Consider the following 25487-nt stretch of genomic DNA (forward strand, 5'->3'; position numbering starts at 1 on the left):
TTTGTTTATAAACATTTCTTATACGCAATTGATTTTCTAATGTTGTTTTCATTTTGACGACGCAGTATTCACCAACAGGCCCTAGCCTGCACAAATGGCACAGTGCTAGTTTGTCCTATCTCAATCCTCCTTGCAGCTGTCTAGTCTTCTTGTACTATCCCATTTGCAAAAAATGGGCGACCGTAGCATTGCGTCGCCTCGTGATAACGAGTACAAGGGCAGGAGATATCGCATCGCTTTCTCGTACGTTCACTCGCTTTTCCGTTCGAACAAAGTGGTATAGATCATCGACGACGTTCGCGACGGACAATGTCAACGTCGCAGACAGCGGCTATAATAGAATTTTGTTTAGTCCAGCTTCGCGTCACGAAGACGCCCGATTGTGGCCGTACTAGCGGCAACAGCACCAGTGCTATTGTAAATTATTGATTGAGTAGCATAATATCTATATTGCCTACAACTAGCAGTGTTGCAGCCAGGAACCATGGAAAGTCTCTCGGAATCGCGAAAAATGTCCCATCATCATTGCCATCAGCGTAGGCATCGTCAAGGAAAGGAAAAGGCAACTTAAGGAGCCGTTTTGTTGGTGGCCGATTAGGTGGCACACAAACATGTGGTGAATTATGACGTATCATTGTTATCTAGAGGGGCTGGAAACTTCCATAGAGGCGTTTGCAGAAGAGGGGCGAATTAGATATAAAGATGGGAAGCTAATAAACAACGATTGCCGTTGTTTGAAGATTTTATTAGTTATGATTTGTTGTTCTTGGGTCTTAAAAATGGTGTGACGTACGATTTCATATGTGTAATCTATAGAAACTAATATTAATTTTTTATGTGTTCGTCACTTCGAGTGTTTCGTTAATTCGTGACTTTGTGTTAATTTTCGCACTGCCTCGATCGGCAGCCACGCTTAAGTGAGGCGCTTCGCGCTAATCGGCGTACAGTCGCATGTAAAGGTGCGGATATGTGTTTCGTCCGTGGTTATTTGTATTTCTATTTTGTTCTTTCTGTTCCGGAAAATTTCCAAACACCCACATGGATAGCGCTGACTGTGTTTTCCTTTGGGTGCGCTCCACGGTTCGAGTGAGTGTTTAGGGTTGGAAGCGTTTTGCCATGTCTTGACAACTACTCAAATAACTTGCTTCTCTCGCTCAGTTTGTCCCGTGTGCGAGATGACAGATTGGAGTGTCCCCACTGGCTGCTTCCTTTTTGCAACAATATATTATTGTTAAAAACGATTTCCCCTTAAGCGATATATTGTCGCAATAGAAGATAGTATGTATAATCTTTTTGCGTTAGGCGATTTCAAAATAAATCTCTAGCGTAAAAAGAGTGTAACAAAGCAACGGCTATGTATCTGCTATCAATATGTTTTCTGCGTGCATGTTGGATGGGTCTGAAAGCGCCATAACAAAGCCCGATAAAACTAAGCGAATAAGACATCGACAAGTTATTGCCTTGAACATGAAGCACCAGCGCCACCGTTGGTGTTTGAACGGTGTATCAACGAAGTTCAATTGAACACTCGTAGGATTTAGCGTTATCGATTAAAGACAGATAAGCAAGGAAGTGAAGGAGAGTCAATTTTGTTTATCTCTGTGTGATAAGTATGGCAGGAATGATAACCATCAGTATATCACTGTTTATAGAGCAAAGATTTGCATTCGGCTGTAATTTACAAGTACACACACATGCATATCGCTAGACATAACTTGTCAGTTACGTCTGTTGTTGTAAAAGGTTCATTAATTTTTTTTATACAAAACTTTTATTCTGCTGCTAAACATTCACAGATCTGCCTAAGCGAATCAATATTTTACTTGTGAATAAAGATACCTAAATGTTCTGTCATATTTTTGCCATAAGTTTGACGCAACTGATAGATAAAATATGCTGATGATTCGTTGAACACTTGAAAATGTGCTTGTTTAAACTTAAACACTATCACATTTATAATTGATTCTCTAAGCGTGCACAGCTAGTTCGTTGTAATTTACTAATATTCCTTTTATCAGATTATCATTCCTGTAGTTGGCGTGCCTGTAGAGGGAACGCTCATTCGGCCTGTTGTACAAAACATGCAGCAAAATATATATTGACGACAAAGTTTCACAGGATGAGAAGCAGTTATTTAATAAGAGCTAGTTTCTATACAAATCTGCTAGATGACAGCTGGTTGAGTAATGTGAAAGGATGTGTCCTTCAGCTCTTTGCGAGTGGTCTTGGCGATCTTCGCTTGTAACAGAAAACAGAACCGTTTTAGCCAATGTTTTGCTATTTTAGCTATCTCGTATCTGACAGTATACGGATGCCTAGTAATATTTTGATACGTTCCTGTATAATTCATGTATAAAAAAAGAATGTAACGAAGTGGCATCATATAAACAGCATGATCTCGGAATGGAATCATGTGGAGGAAAGGAGTACTAGTGGTAGCAGACATCCAGACAAAACTGTGGCTTAGAGAAATATATGCTAGCGCACTCTAATACCAGGAGTTTTCGTCTTTGATTCATCTCTGGTAATGAAGTGATAGTTTCACTTCATCCGTGCTACTTCACGAAAAACGATAGAAAGAGTACGAAACCATGAGCCCAAATTGTAACCGTACAGCCGAAGTGGACAAATTATATTCTTACACATTTAATCACTAAGTAACCCGTTCACCGAAGTCTATTGAGAAATTGCTGAAGCGCTTTCTCGTCTGTACCGGGGACAGCTCATACTTAGTAACTTGTTGTATCTTAAGTTTGCTAACAGTTAGGTGCAGACCGCTTGGGTTTGGTGTGTTTTACTTTGCTATTAATCTAGGTTAAAAGTTCAATCAAAACTGTTTCTCACTTGTCATCTATATAACTAGCAAGTTAACTTAATATATTTTTTTTAATTCTCTTATTTCGCTTTATTTTTTTAGGCAATTCTTCAGATAGATTCTAAAAAACAATTGAAAATATGTGCATTAGCTGCTGTGGAATGGTCCATAGTATACACTTACTTAAAATACTTATATATACATACTTAAAATTCGGTAAGGTTACAAGATGATTAAAAATATGCCTATTTACTAATTCACTGCTACTGAAGAGCGCTAGAATTACAACAATAGAATAAATTACTAGCCGATAATTGCAAAAAAAAGGTCGAGATCAACAACACTTTGGTTTGTGGCGGTGTCGTCCAATTTTGATCGTAGCAAGCGGCGGTTTTTTATATGACTCTATTGCAATTCTTACAGTAAACTTGGCTGCTAGGCAAGAGCATGAAGCGACCTGTAGCAGACGATCGTCTGCATTGTGGCCTTCAGTGAATGTCTCTAATATGTCCTGTTTCCTTTATTTCATAGAAAATTTTAACGGAAGTGCTGCCTGTAATTAGCAATTACTACTCGTTTTTCTAATGCTCTGTGCTAACAAAACAGCAAACAGTACTCAGTCGCTAGTAGCTCGTATTATGCATAGTGTTAGCTACAAAGAACTTGACTTCAAAATGTCGACCTCGGAAGAAGCCTCGTTTTGTTATGTTACAAATAAGCTTATTCCACTACTGATTGCCGATAACGTCGCAAGTTCCGTACAAAGTATTGGCTGTTGTCAAAAGTAAGACCTGAGCCCCGGTGGGGTAAGCGGCAAGGCACACTCAATTGGTTCTTCCATGTTTGGAGTTCGAAATGTACAGCATTTAAAGCAGAAGGGTAAGTTGGACGATAAAAGAATATATACATTAGCCTTTAAGGCTTCCCTGCTGCTGTTTCCGTTATCAAGGTCACTGTTTCAGAAGCACTTTATCAAAGCAGTTTTGGGTCGATTCCGTGCAACGCAATATCATAAGTCACCTTTGCTTTATTGGAGCTCGTGTAGGTATTCCAGCTGTTTACTGAATCCGATTCGAATGAAAAAATGTGCAAACGAAAAGAGCTAGCCATGTAAAGCTTTTGCTTTGTTGGAAGAAGAACGACAGGATTGATGTTGACCCGCTCTTGTGTGTCAATTGCCGCTGACCTACTACTTGGCTGAATGGGTTCAGCGTGCGAAGCGCTGGCACGGAACATCTGGTCGTCGCGGAGGTCATACGTGCGTAAGTAGTCGATGCCATGATATACGAATTTAAGCATACATAATGTAAACGTACGGTTTTTTTTTATCGTTTTATCTTCTAAGATACCGGTTAGCCTTAGTTAGTAGTTGCTCGTGTCACATGTCTCGTACATTGGGCACCCAGTTAACCGAGACTGCAAAATGAAATTAATTAGCGTAAGTCGCCTTATTATGTCATACCTAAGAGACCGTAAACAAAGTGGAAAAGCAAGCTTCACGGACCTCAGATAAAGATTCGTTTACATTCGAAATACTTTTCATATTTATGGCCACACAACGATGGTTTTGCTCGGCACAAGTTTTTCTGTCTAAGAAGAAACCCGTAGTATATTATTGTGTGAAGAAATAACACTTCACATAGAAACCGCTGGAAATTTAATCAGAAGTTTTAGGCGTCCTGTTTCCCATGCAATCGCGTAAAACGAAAATGAAAGGTCTTTCGTTTGAAGTTATGCTAGCGAATTTTCTACGGTCGAACTCACTAGAAATTCCTGTCAGAATGGCTTCTATTGATTATATTCTGTAATAAGTTATCCCACTAAATGTAAAACATTTTTTTTCGTTGCTTATGATAATCATGTGAGCCCTGCTCGATAACTCAGCACTAACATGTTTCCAAAGGTTACCCACAGATCTTTTCATTATAATAAAATTGTATCGTGGAGGCTGATCAAAATCGGCCTATGGTTATAGCACAGGTTTTTCTAACAGGTAATCGGTTGAACAAGAGATTAACCCTTGCATCCGATTAAAAGTATCCTAGCTTGTTCGCGTGTTGCTGGAACAGCCTTAGACCGTTCCATTTAATCTATGGCTGTGTCCAGTTGTACTTATGGCTATACTACGGCTATGATAATTTACTTATGAACACTCTAGGGTGATAATTAAAACTTGACTAAAATTGATGGCTGTCTACCTGACGTTTTGTATTATACAATTATGCAAAAAGGAGTGATCAAGTATTAACAGAAATAGGTATCCACTCACTGATGTTGTAACGATCTATGGTAACATTTGACGACCTTACCGCCAACATTTTACCCTATAGAAATACTAAGGTGGACGCTTCGCTGGTCAAAGCGCTCTTCATATGTATTTCGGCCGTGACAAACCCTATTCATTCGTTAGCTGAAACTCGACGATTCGATGTAAAGATTTAGTTATCAGGCATCAACACGTGTATGACATACGCGTGTTGCACATTCGCTTTTAATAAGCGGGACTGTTATGAGCGTTAACGTTGTAGATGCAGGTGTTCAGCTGCAACTCATTCTTTCAAACCGGATGTGTCAAGGACTACCTCGGTGTTACTCAATCACGTTGGCTTTACCTTCATGACTGGGTAGTCAAAGATTTTTTTTCATCATAGGGGGACTGGCATAAAAAGGATATTTTCCGACGGCTATACTGAAAAACCTCATCAACTTTCCGCTAAGACTTCGATATATTAAGAGGTCACTAAATTTACTAGAAGCTGGGTGTATATCTCTATGAACTGTTTCCGTTAACCAACATTTTGATTGTCTAGGTGCATGCAACCCTGAATAGGGAATTGTTCAGATGTATGTTGTCGCACACGGGGCTGATCTTTGTATAATGAAGTTAAGTCATCAAGGACCGGGATTCAGGCCACTTCAAATGCCGATTCTTACATTGTCAAGCCATTTGTTTTAAAATCAAGGAGCGAAAGCAGTTAATTGGTTGACTGGAAGTTTGTCATTGTTCTAGAGGCAATTCACAGATGACAATAAAAAGAGGGCAATTCCAGATTGCATCCTTGTCAGCTGCATTTAGTATTGCCTTCTAGTGTTTCCAATTTTTCCCATGGGGAAAGTACTTGTAGCTGGTCATTTTCAATAAGAACAATTATTGAACTATGAATCAAAACATGACTAAGATAAACGTCGGGTCGAACAAAAGGTATTATACCGAGTAGAGTTGCCATTCTAAGATAGGACCAGTTTTTAATGAACATCTTCTTCAAACCGTTATAAACATATCATTTTGCACATGTACATTGTCTTTGTAATTCATTCCTACTGATGACCCTACTATCAGAACAAAATAAGGGAAAATAATAATGGCAACATATCTTCTCTTCTTTCGGGTGTACAGTTCTACAGCGTGTTTTACTCATGGGTCGTGTTAGGCGATCTATTCAAAGCATGCGTTTTTGATGCCGTCTATATCCAGGTAGCCGGACCGCCCGTTGAATAGCATCGGTCGCCAACAACGTACGCGAACATCCAAGACTGAACAATATTGTGTCTGTCACCTACTGAAGTAAAATTAAGACTGAGCCGCTAACCTCTGTTACGTAGTGCATCTTGTTTAAGTCAGCTGTTCTGGCGTAACGTCAGGCTAGGCATACGTGTACAGTATAAAGTTCACTCTGTACTCTGAAGACTCGCCAAACCAACGGTGAAATATTATGGTTATAAGGCCCCAATAGTGATGTAGCATCGGACATCACTGGATGCGTTTATGGATCAGGAATTGGGAAATTGTAATCCTACTGTTAAAGCACTGTTAGGGCTAGTTATGAGCCGCCACATGTTAGCTTACAGTTTAATGGAAGCTAAGTACACATGGTTTCGAACTATGTCATTCAGGTATTATTATAGCAGAGATGTTTCGGAGACGTTTTCACTGAACTAATGAATGATCTGGTAGGTGCTAGTAACAGAAATAAAACCACTACTTTCAAAGTGGTGTTTTTAATGCGTCAGTTTAGAGCATGAATGATGCCGCTTGTTACTGACCCAGTAGAACTGCATCGCCTTATAACAATTGGCCTTAACGATATGTACCAGAATATTTCGCGTTATCCGCCAATGCAGTGACACCCGAGATTATTAGATGAAAGAACGTGGTCAAGGCTATGCATCTGCGATGTAATCATCTGCAGCGTGCAGTTAGGGCTTCTAGTCGACTTTAACAACAGCTTTATCTCATTTTTAAAAAAAAACATTGTGACTAATGACTGAGGTTACACTACTGTTATTGTACGAAGTGCATAGTTTAGATTGAGCCAGGCTTTGCGATCTATTGGTCGTAAAGAATGTAGCGGTCATCCGCTATTCTCGATACTGGAATAAATTTTTTTTCAAGATAACACTGCGAACTCACTATGGCTTCGAATTACGAGTGAAACTCAGTCATAGTCCAAGCATTGACTCTAGGCTAAATTCCACCGATACTGTATATTTCTGTTGGTACCCAAAATCGATGATCTACGCTCTTATCGGTCTCTATACGGCTTCAGAAGAGTCCAGATTTTCATATGTTAATGTAAAATTTGTAATAATAACGAAATAACTCGAAAGTGAAGAATACCCAGTTATAGTGGCATCTCGATTCGAAAAGTAAAAATGATTTTTTAAAGATTCGAATGATGCCTAATTAACAACACCCTAAGTCTATTTAGGATGTCACCAAATCTGAGAAGATCGTTTATTTTCGGAAGCAATTTCAATCAACATGGACTAAAATCGGGCGTCTTTAATCTCGTTAGGGCGAGAAAGTCTTTACTGGTGATGTAAACACCCTTTTTAGAAAGGGTCGCTGGCTTCTTTAATATTCAGTTAACTATTAGTTTAGTAATTTTATTATTAACTTCAATTTATTTTATTACTAATAGAGACAACTCTTAATCTATGAACGTGTCCCAGAAAATAAGAACTACCGAAATGATGCCGTATGTACACGGTTTTCGTAAAGGCGAAGCCCCTTACATAAAAAAAAGCAGGGTATAGTAAGGTACTGTAAAAACGGTAGCAAAAACGAGGATTAATACCGTATATTTCCTACGGATCTTTTCATAAAACGGATGTAGGACAAACCGTCCTCAGGTCCAACACAAGATTTCTGATCATTTGAACCTTCTGCTGACGCAATTTAACAGCCTAGGTCGGAATATATTGTGCGTGGTATACTCGATCGACACTTCACGAATCCTGAATATCGCTTGAATCATGATCACTCTTAATCAAATTTAAAGGAGCATGTTTTCAGAGTGACTGTGAGATGATTTAAGTTGCTTCGAATTTTTGAACACCTCAAAGCGAATGCCACTTTTTTTTCAAAAATGGGCGTTTCTGTCATTCCATGAAAAAAGAAAAACAGGGAAATTTCAGACTTTTTTTGGCCTTTCTCCTGAAAGAAGCAAGTCGAACTTCTTTGTTGAACCAAGTACTCTACCTATGGTACGTTGGTCTTAAATCACTTATGCTGTTGTTTTGTGGTCCGTTAAATCTCGGGCCCTCACTGGATCGGTACGATCTAGTTTTTGTGAAGAATGACTGCCTTTCCATGTCTAGCTCTATTTCCCCGTAAGGCTCGCGAAATTGATCGCAGTGATAGAAAGAACTCTATCAACCGGCATCCGCAACAAGGTTGGCTATAGTCACACATGCCAAACTGGTTCAGCGCAGATGCCGCTTATTGTGTATCAGTTATATGCTGTGGCACAAACTCTGCGGCAGGCAGAGTCGGCAAATCAGGATTACCGATCTTACAGACAATGAAGAGACAATGGTGACCTATAATGAATCTGCTACTTCTTTGCTTTTGGCGTTTAGAAAATATGTGAATGGAGCAAATGGAAGCGCGAATATCGGATAATGTCTAAATAAACAACCAGTTTACCGGAGCACATGCATCCGACATGGCACTGAGTACGAGATAGAATAGTTTTGATTTGGTAGTTTTTGTTGGCTTTTGTTAGGCGAATTTATAAGGTTTTTATAGCTAACCATGAACCTTGGGTTTAAATTTTCGAGTCGTCGCGGCTGTTGTTTTCAATCTCCGTTTCCATAAAACCCACTGGAACTCACTTTAATTATATGACGACTTATAATAGATTTGTACAAGCATTTTTTTCAGCAGAAATACTATATATATATATATATATTGTACTCTACTGTTAGTATTTTTTTCACTATTGAACTGTTTGTTTTGGTAGGTACGTTGTTGTTTATATAGGCGTGGTCAACAGCTATTACCAAGATGAGTCGACTTAGCGATATGGATCTTCACCCCACCGTCAGCTTGATAGCTTCCTATTAGTGTGTCCAGTCAAGAAAGTGCGTACCCATCCCTCCTCCTATCGCTGCAGTTTGCCTCTTTGAATACAGAAAATTAAGGAAGAGACAAGATAGGGCATTTCTTCGATCTCCCGGGGCCTTGTCGCGGCATGAAGCCGTTGGCTGGCCCCCACAATCGAACTCTTAGCTGTTGGGTCTCTTTTCTATCAATAACCAAGCATCGGTGAGAACATCTTCTGGAGCTCAACTCGAGCTTCCGAAGAAAGCAAATAAGATTCCGAAACGATGCCGGATGGAACTGGATCAGGCCCTAGTGGGGGCGGCAGCTTTGGCGGAAATACTGGCCCAGTATGGCGTGTTTCGCAGCTTTACTATCGACACGGTTTGCGCTGCGCTTCCCACCCGCGACAGATGCTGGCCTTATCAGCGATTCTGGTCGCTGCCTGTGCCTACCCGCTATGGCGGCTCAGTACGTTAGGCAGTGGTGGACACCACTTTCGGGAAGGTGAGGGCGTGTCACCTCCGGACTGGTTCCATGGGCTTCCGATAGCTTATGTGCAACAGGTAAGTTAAGCATATAAGTAACTGTTAGTAACTACCAGTAAATTTAACCGTCTTTACACAGTGATAGCGTAGCGGCAACGCGCTTGCCTATTAAAGTTAGAGGTATTCAGTAAGCTTTCTATTGAAAGAAACGCAATCCGTTTCAAGTATGTTTAAAAGATGGAACACGACCCAAAGTTCGAAACATTAATTTTTAAATAAATATAGACTTTTAATATTTCACAATAGAGCCTTTATAGCTAAGCTAAAGCTTACTATTTGTACTGAACAAACATACTACGGTTATGTCGGTTCGTATGTATAGGTTGAAATTCGAAAATGATATTACTTGGAAGATCTTCTCATGTGGCAGTTTAAGGGCTTAGTCGATAGCATTTATTTATTCAGTTTACCTAGAGAGTGGATGATATTCAGTATAAACAGTTTGAGCAATGGACATTTCGTGCTATAGAATAATCAAATGTCTTTGAGGAACGTATTCTGTTTTTCTTTAGGCGTTCATTGCGTCTATTTAGTTATTTGGCGACAGTCCGCCGAAGCACGCTATAAAGTGCCTAGTTTATTCATGAAAAATATACAATAAACATTTAGAATTAACGAAGAATCAGATGCGCTTCTCATTTAAATTTTAAAAAGCTGGTGGCCAACCAATTCTTTGATCACCCTGTAGGTGGTCTCATATGTAATTTCGTTTTTAATCAGACTCGAAATTTGTTTTTAAATGGCATCAGATCTGCTCTTTTGTGGTAACTTAAGGTTGTTTGTTTTTGTATAGAAATGTTTATAGAGATAATTTTAACAACCGTCTTATAACAATATTCGTATACAAACAATTGAGATTGTCTCTTAAATCGCTTAATGTCGGTATTAAACACTTCAGATAATTGTTCGCAGCGCCGTGATACCTTGGGATTCGCAAGAGACTCAATTGTTGGACGCCTTTCGAGGCCCTCTGTACACATCGTTCAAGGTATCCGAATTGGTGAGTACCAAAGAAGAGCTACAAGAAGAATTTCCATTGCGTCATGCAGTATTGATTGCAATACCCTGCCTTACAAAGACCTCATTACACAAACAACTTTTTATGCAAAGAGAAACAACTTTCGAAACGATTTTTGCTCAGAACGGTAAGCAAATACAAACCTGTACCGCCCTAGCGACAGCCAGTGACTCCCGCATCACTGGAAAAATAGAAATATTCTATTACTCACGATTTCTCCCCTGCCTAAAGCCTTCAGAATTTAGTTACGCAAAAAATTCATCTTTGGAAATTTTCAGGTTACCAATCATCAATACGAAGACATCTCAAATAACACAAGACGAAAGATTTCTCTACACGACTTATGTCTACAGGTAACAGACATAGTCTTTATATGAAAACGAATACTGCATCAGAGGGACGAGATTGGAATTCGCTGCAATTTAGGATGACAAGTTCTCGGGGGAAGTTTTATAATTTTTTCGACATAAAGCCAGCCAAGATAAGGTAACAGAGACAGACGTCAAAAAAACGATCCGATGACGGCGAAACCTGGCCATTTTATCGATGTGACTAGTATAACTGTTATTTTTAATACTTCTAATTACGCATAATTGTTCCCGATAAAATCATTTGCAGGTTCAGGAAAGTTCGTCTGGTTCATCCGGCCTCCTGCCGCAATATTCGTGCTTGGTAGTTTCACCTGCGCTCATTTGGCATAGGGATCCACAACGCTTCCTTCAGGTTAGATGCACAGTACACAAACTAGATGCTTCCGCCAGAGTCAAAGTAGGTCGATCGCCTCCGTACCACGCAGCGATCGGAAAACAACGTCAAGACGTCGATCTTAGTCAGTGTATTGACTCTGTCCTCGTATTGCTATGAGGATAATCTGGCCACAGTCCCCTGATAGATATGGGCAGGTCGAGTCGGGTGCCCGTCAACGTCGAATAGGTGTCACTGCAGAAGTTAGGTTCTGTGTCTGCCCTGAAGAACTATAATATGACTAGCTAAAAGCGTCCTTATTGTGGTAGAATGAAAGCGTAATAATGATAATATTTTTTTTTGTTCACTAGATAATCATAATAACTAATAGCGGTGGTACGTACAAGATGCAGTCCTAACTTTTAAGAATTTGATGTGTTAAGAGATGATAAATTTACTGGTTCAGTTCATAATTTATATTATGCATATGTGTATCGTGACCTATTAGGATCCGCATATTGTGGACAGCTTGTTCGGGCAGCAAGACACCAAGGAACTCTTCTTCGGCCTGCCGTGGCGGGAAACCGGGCTTAAGCGAAGCTGTCTACGAAACAGGCAACGAGTCTTGAGTTACGCTGTGACCTTGCTGTTGGAACGTTACGATGCTAGGTATATCAATTCACTTAGGGAAGCCATGCTCAAACAGTTTCCTCTTGGTCAGCCGTCGATGACTACAACTGAGAGTGGAAATGATACAACAAAGGGGTACGTTGGTGTGTCTACTGCCTCTTAAAACTTATTAAACCTAAAAATGAGTCGCGGTGAAGCCTTCGAACTAATGAAAGCGATAATTTGGAATATTGTCTACATTCGGTGCTTTTTTGAATGTAATACGGTTTTTGGACAATATTATTGTGACAATTGAATGCTATTAACGTGGTCACAGACGATAAATTTTCGACATATAGATAGTTTAAACTTTCTTATCATCTCATCATTTTGTTTACGCATCATACAGTTTGGATAAATAACAATGTTTTATTTTAACTATGAATTACTATCCTTTATTAATTGCGAAAACATTTTCAGATTCAATCATACAGCCCAGCGTAGCCACCTACACTTTCGGTATGTGCACCAGTTAGCCGAGTTTCTACCGCTCTTTGTCGTCTATCTATTGATGGCGTTCTACGTGTACTTCTCATTGAGTAAAGTGGCTCTGCTCCGGAGTAAGATACTTTTGGCTGGAGCTACTGTGGCAACAGTGTTCCTATCAGTAATTATGACAATCGGTAAGTATTTGTCCAATTCGTCTTTCATTATATAGGTAGGTAGTTAATCCGCTTCTCGTTGCGATGTTCGTGCAGGTGGTCAATCGTTGTCGAAGATGAGCATAGGAAATATAAACAAATCAACACCCGAGTTAGCGTATCTGTTTTCTCAAAATGAAACTTGTGCACGCCTTTTTTTATCCTCTATGTAACTTTATTCTCATATTATAACTAGATAATCATATTCAAGCCAAACAGACAATATCTTTGAAAATAAGCTGGTTTGAAAACATTAAGGAGGAGTTATTTTTCTATGTCTATGGAAAAAAATCTATGAGAAGAAGCAGGCTAACTGCTCTATTGGTCGGAACGTTAACAGGTGGCCGTTGATTAAACCGTTTTGTAAAAACAAAGGTTATAGGCTTGTATACTGTATTACAGGCATTTGCCTATGGCTTCGTCTGAATCCTACATTAAACGGTAGTCCGTTGGTCAGTCCACGTGCTGCACCATGTGCAGCCTCTGAAGTACTGCCGTATTTGCTTGTTATAATCGGCCTAGAGAATTCGCTCTGCATTACGAATTCTGTTGTGAACTGCCAGCCTCGCGGTGAGTGTCTATTATTCCTGTATCGATACGGGGAAATTCGGACTATTTGTGAGACACCTAATTAATTTCCGATTTAGAAACGCTCCTTGATTAGAGGTATATTCCAAATTATATACATATATAACGTAAAAGATTTAGCATACTTAGCTCTTATATTCAGAGAAGATGTTAACAGATGGGCAACGTTGTCCATGATGTTTGCTGCAATAATAATACCACTAACACGTTTCATATATTTTCATATATGCCTTTCAGGCGCTAAAATCCATCTCGCACGGGGCCTATCACGCGAGGGCTGGTCGCTCGTGAAAACACTTCTGACGGAGTTATCCTTGTTGACAATGGCGTTCTTTACATTCGTGCCCGTCGTACAGGAATTCTGCCTGTACTCTTTGATCGGCGTTGCGTGCGACTTCGTCCTTCAGCATTTTTTCTTCGCGACGCTGTTGTCACTCGACCTTCAGCGCAAGGAAAAGGACGACGAAGGCGGTGCGCTTGTTGGCTATCCTCGACCAGGCCACCCAGGTACTATCCGGCATCGAAATAAAGCTAACAAGGCGATGGCACGCGTATTCGCTGGTCAACCCACTCAAAGCAGTGTATTGGACAAGGTTCCCAGGAGGCTACGTTTGCTCTACATTTGGACAAGGTTGGTTCATAAAACGTACAGATCCACTTAATCCAACCTAGAGGGAAACAATAGGTCTTTATTTATTTTACATTTTTATTTAAGCATTTATTTTTATGCATAGTACGATACAGTCGGTATTGCTATCACATACATGTAGGATCTGGACCTACTCATCTAATTAAAGGAAACTATACCTCAAAACATAGGTGCGTGAGAAAGATCACAACAAGTCTAGCCAAGTTAGCGAAACCAGCATTTTTGCGTCAGAAAGAATATTTTGAAGAAATTTTAACTTTTTATCAACATCGCACAATACAGTGTCTTCTGAGGCTCTGCAAAACGAAGATTTCGTAGAAACATATTAATCTATTATTTATCGATTTATGTACATGTGCATACTTTCAAGTGGATATTTTTTTTCTTACTAAAAACAGCCTTCTACTGACGTTATGTATTATTCCCTATAGCAATAGATGTTTCGGCAAAAACAGACTTATGTTATACGCTACTCAAACGTGCTGCATTGCCTTTTTTGTATATAAAGATTTCGTGTAGTTCAACGAAGTCTTATGGCAATCCTAATCCTGTGGATTGTTTTGCTTGTGCAACGATCGGGAGTCATCGAAAGCTTTCGACCTTTGCACGCACATAATTTCACCTCGAGTGCCCACGACTCACTGGCCACGCTTAATCTAATAAGCGTGAAGGAACTTAAGGATCGAATGACATTAAATCTGCCGAAGGAACTGTTCGAGAAAACGAAACGCGATGATCGAGGCAGCAGTGCGACGAATTCCGCTGTGGGCGATGTAAACAAGAAAAAAAATGGGGAAGAAGACATTCTAATGTTGATACAGCAGAAGAGTTCTTGGAAAGGTAAGTTTATGTAGAAAAAAGCCCATTCAATGCTCAACATGAAAACATGACTTATAACTTCGAAAGACTAGGCTGTTGGCTGTAGTGCGGTGAAATCTTGGATTCCCACCCAAACATTTTTGCCTGATTTAATGTTTTGAGTTTTGCGTTCAGTAATGTTGTTAAGCACTACCTCAGAAAACACGGTTTCGAACTAAGATCGCTCCATTAAGCTTTATAAGCAAACACTGCCCTATCACGAGAGCATTTGTAGCATTTATACTCGTATTTCATTATTAAGCTTTAGTTCGTTACAATGTAAATTCAACTTCATACACAGTTATATTTATGATTTCAGGCAAAGGCCGTTACAATGATTAATTCCATCTTCTCTTGCCATATAATGAAAATACTTCGCCATCGAATCGCCCTCTCACCTTGTTCTTCGTGCCGTAGTACATATCAGCTACTTAGCAAAAAAATTCGGGCTCCGACATATGTATTTAACACCAGTCTTTTTGGTTTCCAGAATTGCCGACATCACATTGGACAACGCTGTTCGGCTTTTACAACATGTCTTTGTGGGGTCGATATGTGACGGTTCTGCCCGAGATCCATGTGGCTATACCCATTCCCCACTCCGAGGCTGTGAAGTTTCGCCACCCCGAAGACGCGTCATTCCAGGTAAGCAACGATATGTAATGCCCGAATTAGAAGTGGAGAGATAACATAAGGTAAAAACCAAGTTGATATTATTATAAACCCTAACGCAATGTTTTCTTGTCTTTTAAGGCGTGTTTTCAAATAATGTAGAATATGTTCGCCTATAACTATATTTGCCATATGTTCTGTGTGTACATCCTACAGTTTTATCCAGACTGGTCGCTCCTGCCCGAACCAAACGAGTCGCTGGAGGTTCTTGCGCGTCCGCTTTTCATTTTGTTGACGATACCAACAACGTTATTCATTGTTTATCTTTTGGCAACCCTGTACCGATGCGTCTGCTCGAGAAATTACGCGCAGTGGCGCTCGCAGTGGAGGACGCGTGGCCTCGAAGGCGCCATGATACCACCCGACGACGTCAAGCCTCCAGGACCCCTTTGCCATGAAACATTTCCCATCCGCCTGAGCGGACACCGCTTGCCGATCGGCCATATCGAATGTTCCGTAATGCGCAATGATATCATTTCGGCTAGTCTTGATGGCGAATTGCGCGTATGGGATGTCGCTACGGGCGAATGTCTCAAAGTGATTCGGAGGTCGCCGGAGACAAATCATAGTCGGATGGATCACGATGATTCAAAAGACGAGATGTGGGCTAACATTGGGGGTTCCGTATGGGCAATGGCCTGCTGTGGAAACTTTCTCGTCCTATCTGTTGTCGCCCACCCGAATGGGGCCGAAGGGAAGGGCCGACTTGAATTGTGGCATACGTTAGAAGGACAGCAGCATTCATATAGAGAATGTGAGAGTCCAATCGTGGCCTTAGCCGCACAAGGACGTTTCATAGCGGCTGCATCAATGTCTGGTCAACTAATGGCGTTTTCAATTGAGACACAGAATTCAGACCATCAAGCGCCGGCAAAGCATAGAGTCCCGAGTTGTAGCGGTGCATACTTGACACCATGCGGCTCTCTCAAGGCCCACAGTCAGGCAGTGACATCGTTATGTTTCCCTGAAGAAGGTACACTCTTACTGACGGGGTCGTTGGACCGTCTCGTCAAAGTGTTTTCAGTGGAGTCTGACACAGCAACACCAGCTGCTACCGCGCCTTCTGGTGGTGTTGGTGATGACGGCTATTGCGACAGATCCGAAACCCATAGCGAATCGGCTGCCGGACTGAGTTGCGTATACACGCTACATGGACATGCCGGACCCATTTCGGCATTGCACGCCGATGAACGTCAGGCGGTGTCGGCATGTTTGCAGGGCATGCTCTGTTTATGGGACCTGCTCACCGGCACATGTATCTATTCGGTTGAAGCTCATCGAGCTGCGATCTCTTCGGTATGTCTAAGCGCTTTATACGTTGTCAGCTGTTCAGCGCTTGAAGCCAGTTTCCGGGTGTGGGAACGCACGCAAGGACATCTGCTCCATACGCGACACACCGCATGCCGCCAGGCAGAACTTCTCTCCGATGACGTCCTAGTGACAGCCGGCGGTGAGCTACTATTGTGGGACGTACATCGTGCAGAGCAACTGCAAATAGTTCAGCTGGGCGTGCAAATGGGAGGTGAGACAGGCGTAAGATTGTTGCGGAAAGCCAATGCAAATACGTTAGTTTGCGATTCCGGCAGTGACCTCTGCGTCGTCTATTTTCCCGCACTTACGAACAAGAACGAATAAACCGGTCTCACCATTACATGTCAGAGTAACGTTTATACTGATTGAATGGGTGCGTATATCCGGTGATACGTATGTTTCCAAAAAAAGATTCTTACATTGCCGTCATCGTTGGTCGAATCGTAGTCCACAGCACTGCCTAACACAACTACTTGAGTCAATGAGAAATAAATGAAGATAACATCATAGACCTAATTGACATCACGATTTTGTATTGTTTTATTGCCATGTCCAGCCAAGCAACGAGTACTAGTAACACGCGTACAAGTATTACGCGCCATCTTGCTCTGAAATGTAGTCGCATTCAAACGAAGAGATGAATGGGTGAGACTTAGGTGACTGTATTTGTAATGTACTATTTGTAAATTCGTTGGCAGCGACCTAAGCCAGCCACGTTCGTGTCCATTTATGTTCTATACGATACGGATATCCATCTATATGGACTAGAGAGAATGATGTACTTTTCAAAACATATAAGGTGTGAATTTCACGTGACGTTGGTTATATAGACGCCCTAGACTATAGTTATTAATGCTCGAGATGTTGTTCTGTTGGCCCATAAGGGAAGGCCTGCAAAAAAGAACCTTAATAATTAATTGTACATAATGAGTATTTGGAGAAGCAGATTTCTTAAAGACGGCATCTAACAAGCGAGAACCACATACGATTGTATTGAAGATATATGAAGCGGTACGGGAAGCAGAAGTTGTGGCGTGAGAGAAAATGATCGTTTTCGGTCAATCCAAAGATTTAGGGAAGTGTCTGCCATACGCGAATGGGTGCTCCATCAACAACTGTGGTAAATTGTACAGCTTGTGATTATGCCGTACATCATGGATACTTGAAAATCTTAGCGTATTGCCACGTTGAGCTTACCAAGTTCTATGGGGTCATTCTTAAATAACTGGACTCCTAAAGTGGTCTTCACTAGTTCTTCGTTCAGAGTTTTCGTATGTGAGTGAATTACGCACCGAATAGACCAACATGTGAGTGATAACCAGTACACATACTTATTCATTAGAAATAAATACAGTTGATGTTACGTAATAACCATCGGCACCTTTCAGCATATGTAAAAGCTGCACACACCGATTAGTAGAAACAACAGTATCGTTGCCTGTGCAATGATGAGTAAAATCGATCTTCTCTTATACAACCACTTCCCTATTAGATGGTGCAATGACAACTATCGATACGAATACAACGACGTTGGCGTCGCTTACGGTGAAGTACAATACGATACGTTTTTTTCCTGCGAAATCGAATCCCGCGTATTGGCGTATATTTGTCAGTAACAAGGTGTTCATACCACTATCTGTCATAGCGTTGTTGTAGTCACTAATGCCATGTTTTTTTTCTAGTCCATATATACATAGACTACTTTATAACTAATGCTGTCGGCACCGCAAGCTGCACTGCAATAAAATCATCAACTCAGTAGAAGACACATGAATTGAGGGTGATTGAGGTGACGATGAAAATTGGAACAATGATCGATAACAAAGTTTTTTGGACTTGGGTTAAATTGGGGCGTTTTCGTGCGTCATCGTTGCGCAACAGGCAACCCATTGCTGAGATGCTTTCTTCAGTTTCTGTTTTGCATGCACGTCTATTATACCATGTCGTACGAAACACTAATAGTGGTGATTTTTTTTGAAGCAACAAAGGCCTTTTTTTGGATACAAATCTCGCCTTACTGAGATCTTATCCCTCACAGGAGCTGATGCGATTAGAGTTTAGTATTGAATTTTCTATTGTGTTTGCTTTATGATGATAGGTCCTCTACTTAATACGCAGCGAGTGAATTTAAATTTTGCCCGCGAAGCCTCTTGTTTTCGTACTTTTACACCTATAAAAGAAAAGCTAGCTTTCAGCCGTATGGGGTCTAGAAATCGCTGTCGTAGCATTGTTTAGAACGCAATTGTTGTTGCAGTTGCATGAGATTTGAACATATTTGACTTGTCATGCAGCCGAGTCTAAACGTCGTTAGCGATGTGCGCCGAAATTTAGGTGCCGCGTCTCGTACAAAACTCGAGCCAGTATCTAGTTTAATAGAAGAGGTGGTCAGTCGTCATTTTCCATTATCCAGTCGAGCTACTATCGAATCTTAAAGAACCAATTCTATTAATTTCAGAACCACTTTTGCTGCAAAGGTCATGCCCCCAATCGATGAACCTGTCATGCACGTTTGAGATCCTTAATTTCCATAATTATCCAAGCGCTGGCGACGGAAACTAGACGAGGTAACTTAGTTGAGTGACTCTCATCGATTTTTGTTTGCTGGCAAAACTTTGTTTGAGAGTATTATTTTTGCATTATGACCAAATAAATATAGATAAACAAGTATACTTAGTTGGCGATTACCGGACGAACGAACTTCGATGCTGCCCTTCGATAGTTGCGAGTGAATTAGCCCATCCAAAAAATTTACCTTACCTATTATATTTATATAATTACAGCTGTATACGATAGTGCGTCTTCAGTGTTGTGCCATTTGTAAACATAGCAGAGTAGAACTCATAGGGGGCGAAAAAGAGCTTATGACGTATTATAGTGGTGACAGGTATATGCATATTCTTGGCGATTTACTGTGATTAACAGACGCATAACTACCTCGAAATAGTCGATTGCAAGCTATTGGAACTGCGTCGTAAGTGATGGCTGCGATCGGGAGAATATTACGGCAGGCCAAGCGAGAAAATGCGTATCTTGACTGGCTCAGGTTGGCGAAATAAATCCGCAAATCAAAACGCTGCAGAGATCATCGGTCGTTCGGGAAAGGATTCAGTCATAGCTAAAAGAGATACTAAAATCCGATTGCCTTTCGGTCATGGCATTTTACTGATGACTGCCCTGCAATAAGAAAATTTCTGAACCTCTAAAACTTTTTCTATGGCAAGGAAGCCCCATGTGGGCACTTTGCGAACGTAAGGTATTTGAAAAAGTTGACATTTATCTGTATAGGTGTGCATAGAGGCGACGCACGCACGCTCTGCAGGCTTTTTCTACTATATGGTGGCAAATTTACAAAGGATATGCTTGCATTATGCAACCGCGATCTGTCAGAGTGTGAGTCGGATGCGAGATGACTATTATGCACATGAATGACAGACAAGTCGGAAAGAACTGAATCAATAACAATAAAGAAACTGAATCAATTGTGGATGCGGGTATTTGTGTGGCCAGTGAGAAATGCTCTACGGCCCCGTTAAGATGGCTGTTGTTTTCTAGCGCTACCCTCTAGGGCAACGTAAGGGAGCTGTCCTTAGGTGAAGAGACAAGACAGGGTCGTAGTGAACCTGTGTATAATTAGTTTTTATGGGTTGTAATTGTTGATTCTGTCGATCTCATGTTACTCGAGATGCGTTATTATATATGATAAAAGGAAAAAAAAATATACATCGCTCGCTGTTGGTCATTTAAGAAATTTTAATATGGTAAATGGAAGGACAATTCGTTGCGTGTTACTGTTGCTTGTCTGTTAGGATGGACTTACTTACACCTGACTCTCCGTAGGAAGAAATCCCAATTATCGAGTCACTTTTTTATTCCTAGTGGGAATTTGTAGGTGCGCAGGAGTGCGTGATACGGACGCTCTTAACATGTTTGAAGTTACAACCGTACTGAAAAAATACTTACACAACTGAAAAATATTCAAGATAGGTAACTATATCTATCGGCTGAAAAGGCATTTTTTTTAGTAACATCGAAAAGTCATTCTAAAGGACGTAAAATAAGGCACAGCTGTCTTCTTTGTAGGCTTAGGATTACGTTTTGCTTGGTTTATGTGGAATGAATGCAATAAGACGTTGTAATTTTATTTGTATAAACTGAGCACAGAAAACAATACGAATTATTAAAAAATGCATCCTGCTTATTGATAAAACAAAATACTAATTAAAAATAAGAAACGATTAATAAATGATCTTTCTACACGTGGTTTGAGGCTCATTTCAATGTAATATACACCTGTGTACACAATGGTTAAAAACTGGCGTTGACCTATTTTTCATAGAGAATAGTAACATTATTAGTAATCAATAAATATAATTGACAAAATAAATCAATGCATTTTGTACAAAGTATGAGTCATCTACTTTTTTTAGGTGTCTTGGCCAACGAATCACAAAATTTATATTGCTCTATACCCGCATTGGTTTTGTTTTTTTATTACAGAGAGACAAGACGAACAATCATAAATTGAACAGTAGTTTGCTTGTTCTATTGAGATTTCTGGTAAGCAGTTCCCGTGGCATGTGGATCTAGTACAAAAGCCATTGTCATATTACTCATACCCTTATCGATACGTAAACAACGAGGTGTTTACGTATCGCAGACAGGATCGAGAATAAATTATACTAGCGGAAAACGACGTTACGTTAGTCGAAGTGTCGCAGTGGACATTATACCAGATGCCATGACCAGTTTCATGAGCTTTTGTAACCTCTGTAACATCTAGGAAATAAAAATCCTAGGAGAAAAAGAAGAGAATTAGAACTTTTCTTTTTATGCTTTTTAGTGCTCACTAGAGAAGCACTTCTAAACAGCAGTAGAAGTATCTAATACAGCTACTACCTCGTTTCGTTATTTCTGGCTACGATTACTGCTGCAGCTTGGTCTGACGTACTCCGAGTAAATTTTTGCAATAAATTCTTAAGTTGTGATATGTTTGCCTTTTGACACAATGCCGCGCGTTATCAAGCTGAATCAATAGCGATAAATGTCTCGGAGGTACTTTGCCACAGGACATAGTGATTTGTCAAGCGTAAACACAGAGAACGGTTCCCCTCTGACAACTATTCTTGTACCTGAACAGCATTTTCGTCTTGATGATTTGTTTTCCCATAATCCAGCCAGTAAAGCGTAGTATGCCTATACAGAAACTCCGCGCTCCCCAACCTTTTACTGAAGTTAAGAAACCGTAACTAATCGGTTCATTCGTAGCTTGTTGAGGATTATCCTGTCTCCTAGTTGCAGTTTGTAGTGTCTTCGATCTCTTGTTTCCCATTTCGCTTGATAACAGAAGCACTGTACGCTTTACCTTCTGGACTATGAAAAGGTCAGCCCTTTACTTTTATTCCACTCCATTCAGCAATTTATCTTTACGATCGCTCTTCTTTTCCGTGGAACTGGCTATAGAGTCCGCTGGTTTCCCATGAAGTTTTTCAGTTATCCCATTACGAGTTCATGCGTAGGCAATAGCCACCAAAATCACTAAAATTCGGTTAAAGATTATCAGTTTCTATAGCAACGTCGCTGTCAAATCTGAGAAACGACAATTGTCAAGATAAGATTGTATAAGATATATACATCTTATAGATCATCTATATCTCTCGATAAACAGAAGGCTGAATCGGATACTTGAGTTGTGCGTATGGTTTGAATGTTCATACATATCGTGGTACCAGCTTTCTAAAGAAGTTGAAATAATTCTTATCTAACGACAGTGTCGTCATATGTGCTATCATTACATTTGCACGTAGATTATTAGTTGGGGTGCGGAACTATCGTCGATCGAATTCGACGATTTGTCAAGTGTTTAGGTAGCTTTATACGATTGGCACTCGATTGTATATTTGATAAAGAGGAAGGGCAAGGATGAACTCACAGATACCCCTACGAACACTGCAGAGAGCCCATACCACTAATTGGAATCAGATTCAAAAAATTACAGAAAATATGTTTCAGTGGGTCATAAGTATGTACGTATACCTGGTTGATCGCACAGTGCTTTAAAGTTCATGCATTAAATAAGATGCAAATGCATTTTTAAACATTTAGCACCGATTTTGTATAAAACAAATAATATAATCCAAGTGAAATGGGACTTTTTCGATACTACAACGTGAAGAAGCCAATGCATCGGGTGTCGAGGCAAATGCAGATGCTATTCGCAGCGGCGGGCGCATAAAAAAAGTCATCAATCATCAAGAAGATTGAAGGCGTTTTTGTTAGTAGTGGCTGTTCGACGGTGGTAAGACGACAGCGGTCGTCAGCAGGATCACGGAACTCGGGGAAGAAGAGGCAGGGATAAAAATTGAGATCATTTCGAGGTGCAGATGACTAAGTGAGGAGCAGGATAAAGAAAAAGGCTCGAACTAAAGCATAGAAGTAGCCCTTAAAACGTCCAATACGACAAAAACGACGTGTGTGTGTGTGGGGTATTAAAGCTTCAGTTTCATCCCGATGAGTAGCAAAAGCGCAATCAACATGAGAACCAAAAATGTGAAGAGTAGGCTGTCGTGCCATAATATTGATGATCTGACGCCTACGGAGATTGTGGAAAAAAGCAGGCATTCTATGTGTTTTTGATTCAAAAGCCAGGAAGGTTATAAAAGAAAATTAGAAGAATAAGAATACACGACAAAAAGTCGATAGTAATAATCAATACAAATAACCGATAAACTTTAAACCACTGAACTCAGACATAATGTGGAGTCCAGCCATAAGCAAAATGCACTAAATTTTCCATCGTGCTCACCGTACCTTCTTCAGCGTTACACAGTGATACAGAATTTCCAGATTATCATTGTGCTCGACAATCGCGACTGTAATGATAATCACCATAATTCTAAACCGTACCTATATATGCATTCATGATTGTGTGTAATACTGTAAATGACCAGAAGACGACCAGTTATTTATCTGAAGGCCGACACTGGTCAACGACCCACACATCGCGCCTCCGCTTGTACCGCTTTCACAAGCCGAGACCCCAAGGTTGATTGCCGAGCGCCGCCTAGTACATTTCCTTTTTCTCTGGAAACATGCACCTCTTGCTCAAACATTGCTCCGCGGAGCCCGAGCTGACCATTAATATCGAGAGAAAATCATTTCTGACCTGTTTGTGAATGATTTTGTTGACAAAACTATCCTCCTGGTCTCTATTGTTCTCTCTAAATCCAATTTCTCTGCAGTATTTTGATTAGTTTGGCCAGGTATGTCGTAAAGAGAGCCTTCCTCTGATGTAACGCACGAAGGCTGCATGAAATTGGCCTGCCTCTCTTTGGCCCCGGATATCGGAATCATATTCCTTACATTTACTGTTTGTCGACTAAGAAGCTGCTAATAGAGCACAGGCCGCTGCCTAGCAGAGGAAGTTACCTGCAATAGAGAATTATATTGTCTAATACGTGTAGTAGCTGTTGGTGTATTGTCCACGCAAAGCTGTCGATCGATTTCTTTGCCTACGTACAAAGCCAGTTTGCCCTCATTCAAACTAACAGCAAATTTCTTTATCATGTCAACATCGGCTAAGGCATTTTTCCGTAGGTTTGTTTCGTACTCTAGTAATTAGTTCTGCAATTTTATTCTGTATGCGATGTGCTCTATACCTATCGTCGTTTTCATTCTGCATGAAACTTCAGTGAATCCCTACAAAAAAAGTACCCTATTTTCTTCAAACTTAATCAATGGTATAAATAGTTTGTCGGTGTTCATAAAACGCCGACACGGTCATAGTTAAAAGCAGCCGCCAAAATGAAGCGAGATAGAGAAGAGAACAAAGGAACTCGCCTGGTCTGCTTGTTAACGACAAATAATGCAGTCCGTCTATTCTACAGTAACTGTAACGATGGCCACTGTAATTGGGCGGATAATTTAAATAGTGCCTTAGTTGGACCAATGCTTAATTGCTGCTAATAGCCACATTGATTATGGCGGGAAATGATTCGACTGAACTGCACGGTATATTAAGACGTATACAATTTGCTTGTGGCTTATATTATGACGCTGTTGTTTAACAGCGGTGTAGCGGCTACGGTGCCATATCTAAACACCATCGATATCAATAACAATGACACTGCTATTGTTGCTTCCGTCCTGTCTTTCAGCATGAAAACGTACGTTCACCTAGTTTTATCGGCAATTTTCGATTGGGAACAAAGATCCTTCGCTCATCTACATAGAATTCGTTGTCAAAAAAAAAAAGCACGTTATTCAGTGAGCCTCATAAATATTTACATCAAGATTTAAACCAGCATCTTAGCGGCTGTGACATCTGTACGAGGTCGATTTCTCAACGTTAATGCGATGCCGTGTTCAAACGTCAAATGAACATTACACTCCACAGCGAAAAATCAAATTTTCTTTTTGTGGAATGCTAGTATCGGCCCGGAATACATTTAGAGCGTCCCATAAAAGACTGAGTCAGTTCGAGTGCTCTGAAAAATAGCTTCGGGCCCGACAAGTGCACACATTTCTAAAAGCATAATAGGTAGGTTTTTTAATCTATTCTAGGTAATAGGTATTTCCACACGGAAAAATTTGAGCACAGTTTACCCCGAGGACACATTTAGATGGATTTCTTCTCATAGATACAATATTATTTCAGCATAGAGTTGCATGAAACATAATAATAGTAGTGGAGGCTCTGTTTTACGCATTATG

At 40.5% G+C, this 25487-nt stretch overlaps 1 protein-coding gene across 8 annotated transcripts in view; it reads left to right on the plus strand.

Moving 5' to 3' along the window:
- SCAP (SREBP cleavage activating protein) overlaps nucleotides 1-21184 on the plus strand; it is a 22557-nt gene extending 1373 nt beyond the window's left edge. For 2 of the 8 annotated variants that reach the window (XM_086986847.1, XM_086986848.1), the window contains exons 3-15: nucleotides 66-3694; nucleotides 3861-4077; nucleotides 9061-9706; nucleotides 10587-10688; nucleotides 10985-11059; nucleotides 11325-11429; nucleotides 11899-12155; nucleotides 12480-12682; nucleotides 13103-13270; nucleotides 13526-13919; nucleotides 14446-14777; nucleotides 15286-15440; nucleotides 15624-21184. In XM_086986847.1, coding sequence (XP_086842973.1) covers nucleotides 9428-9706; nucleotides 10587-10688; nucleotides 10985-11059; nucleotides 11325-11429; nucleotides 11899-12155; nucleotides 12480-12682; nucleotides 13103-13270; nucleotides 13526-13919; nucleotides 14446-14777; nucleotides 15286-15440; nucleotides 15624-17102 — 3549 coding nt within the window. In that variant the 5' untranslated portion in view covers nucleotides 66-3694; nucleotides 3861-4077; nucleotides 9061-9427 and the 3' untranslated portion in view covers nucleotides 17103-21184. The remainder of the gene's footprint in view (nucleotides 1-65; nucleotides 3695-3860; nucleotides 4078-9060; nucleotides 9707-10586; nucleotides 10689-10984; nucleotides 11060-11324; nucleotides 11430-11898; nucleotides 12156-12479; nucleotides 12683-13102; nucleotides 13271-13525; nucleotides 13920-14445; nucleotides 14778-15285; nucleotides 15441-15623) is intronic. The other 6 variants (XM_022805041.2, XM_022805045.2, XR_015326255.1 and 3 more) reach the window with 5 other exon arrangements.
- The last annotated feature ends 4303 nt before the right edge of the window (nucleotides 21185-25487 follow it).

This window comes from Varroa destructor, unplaced genomic scaffold (assembly GCF_002443255.2).
Source record: "Varroa destructor unplaced genomic scaffold, Vdes_3.0 BEIS01000004.1, whole genome shotgun sequence".
Taxonomy (NCBI): domain Eukaryota; kingdom Metazoa; phylum Arthropoda; class Arachnida; order Mesostigmata; family Varroidae; genus Varroa; species Varroa destructor.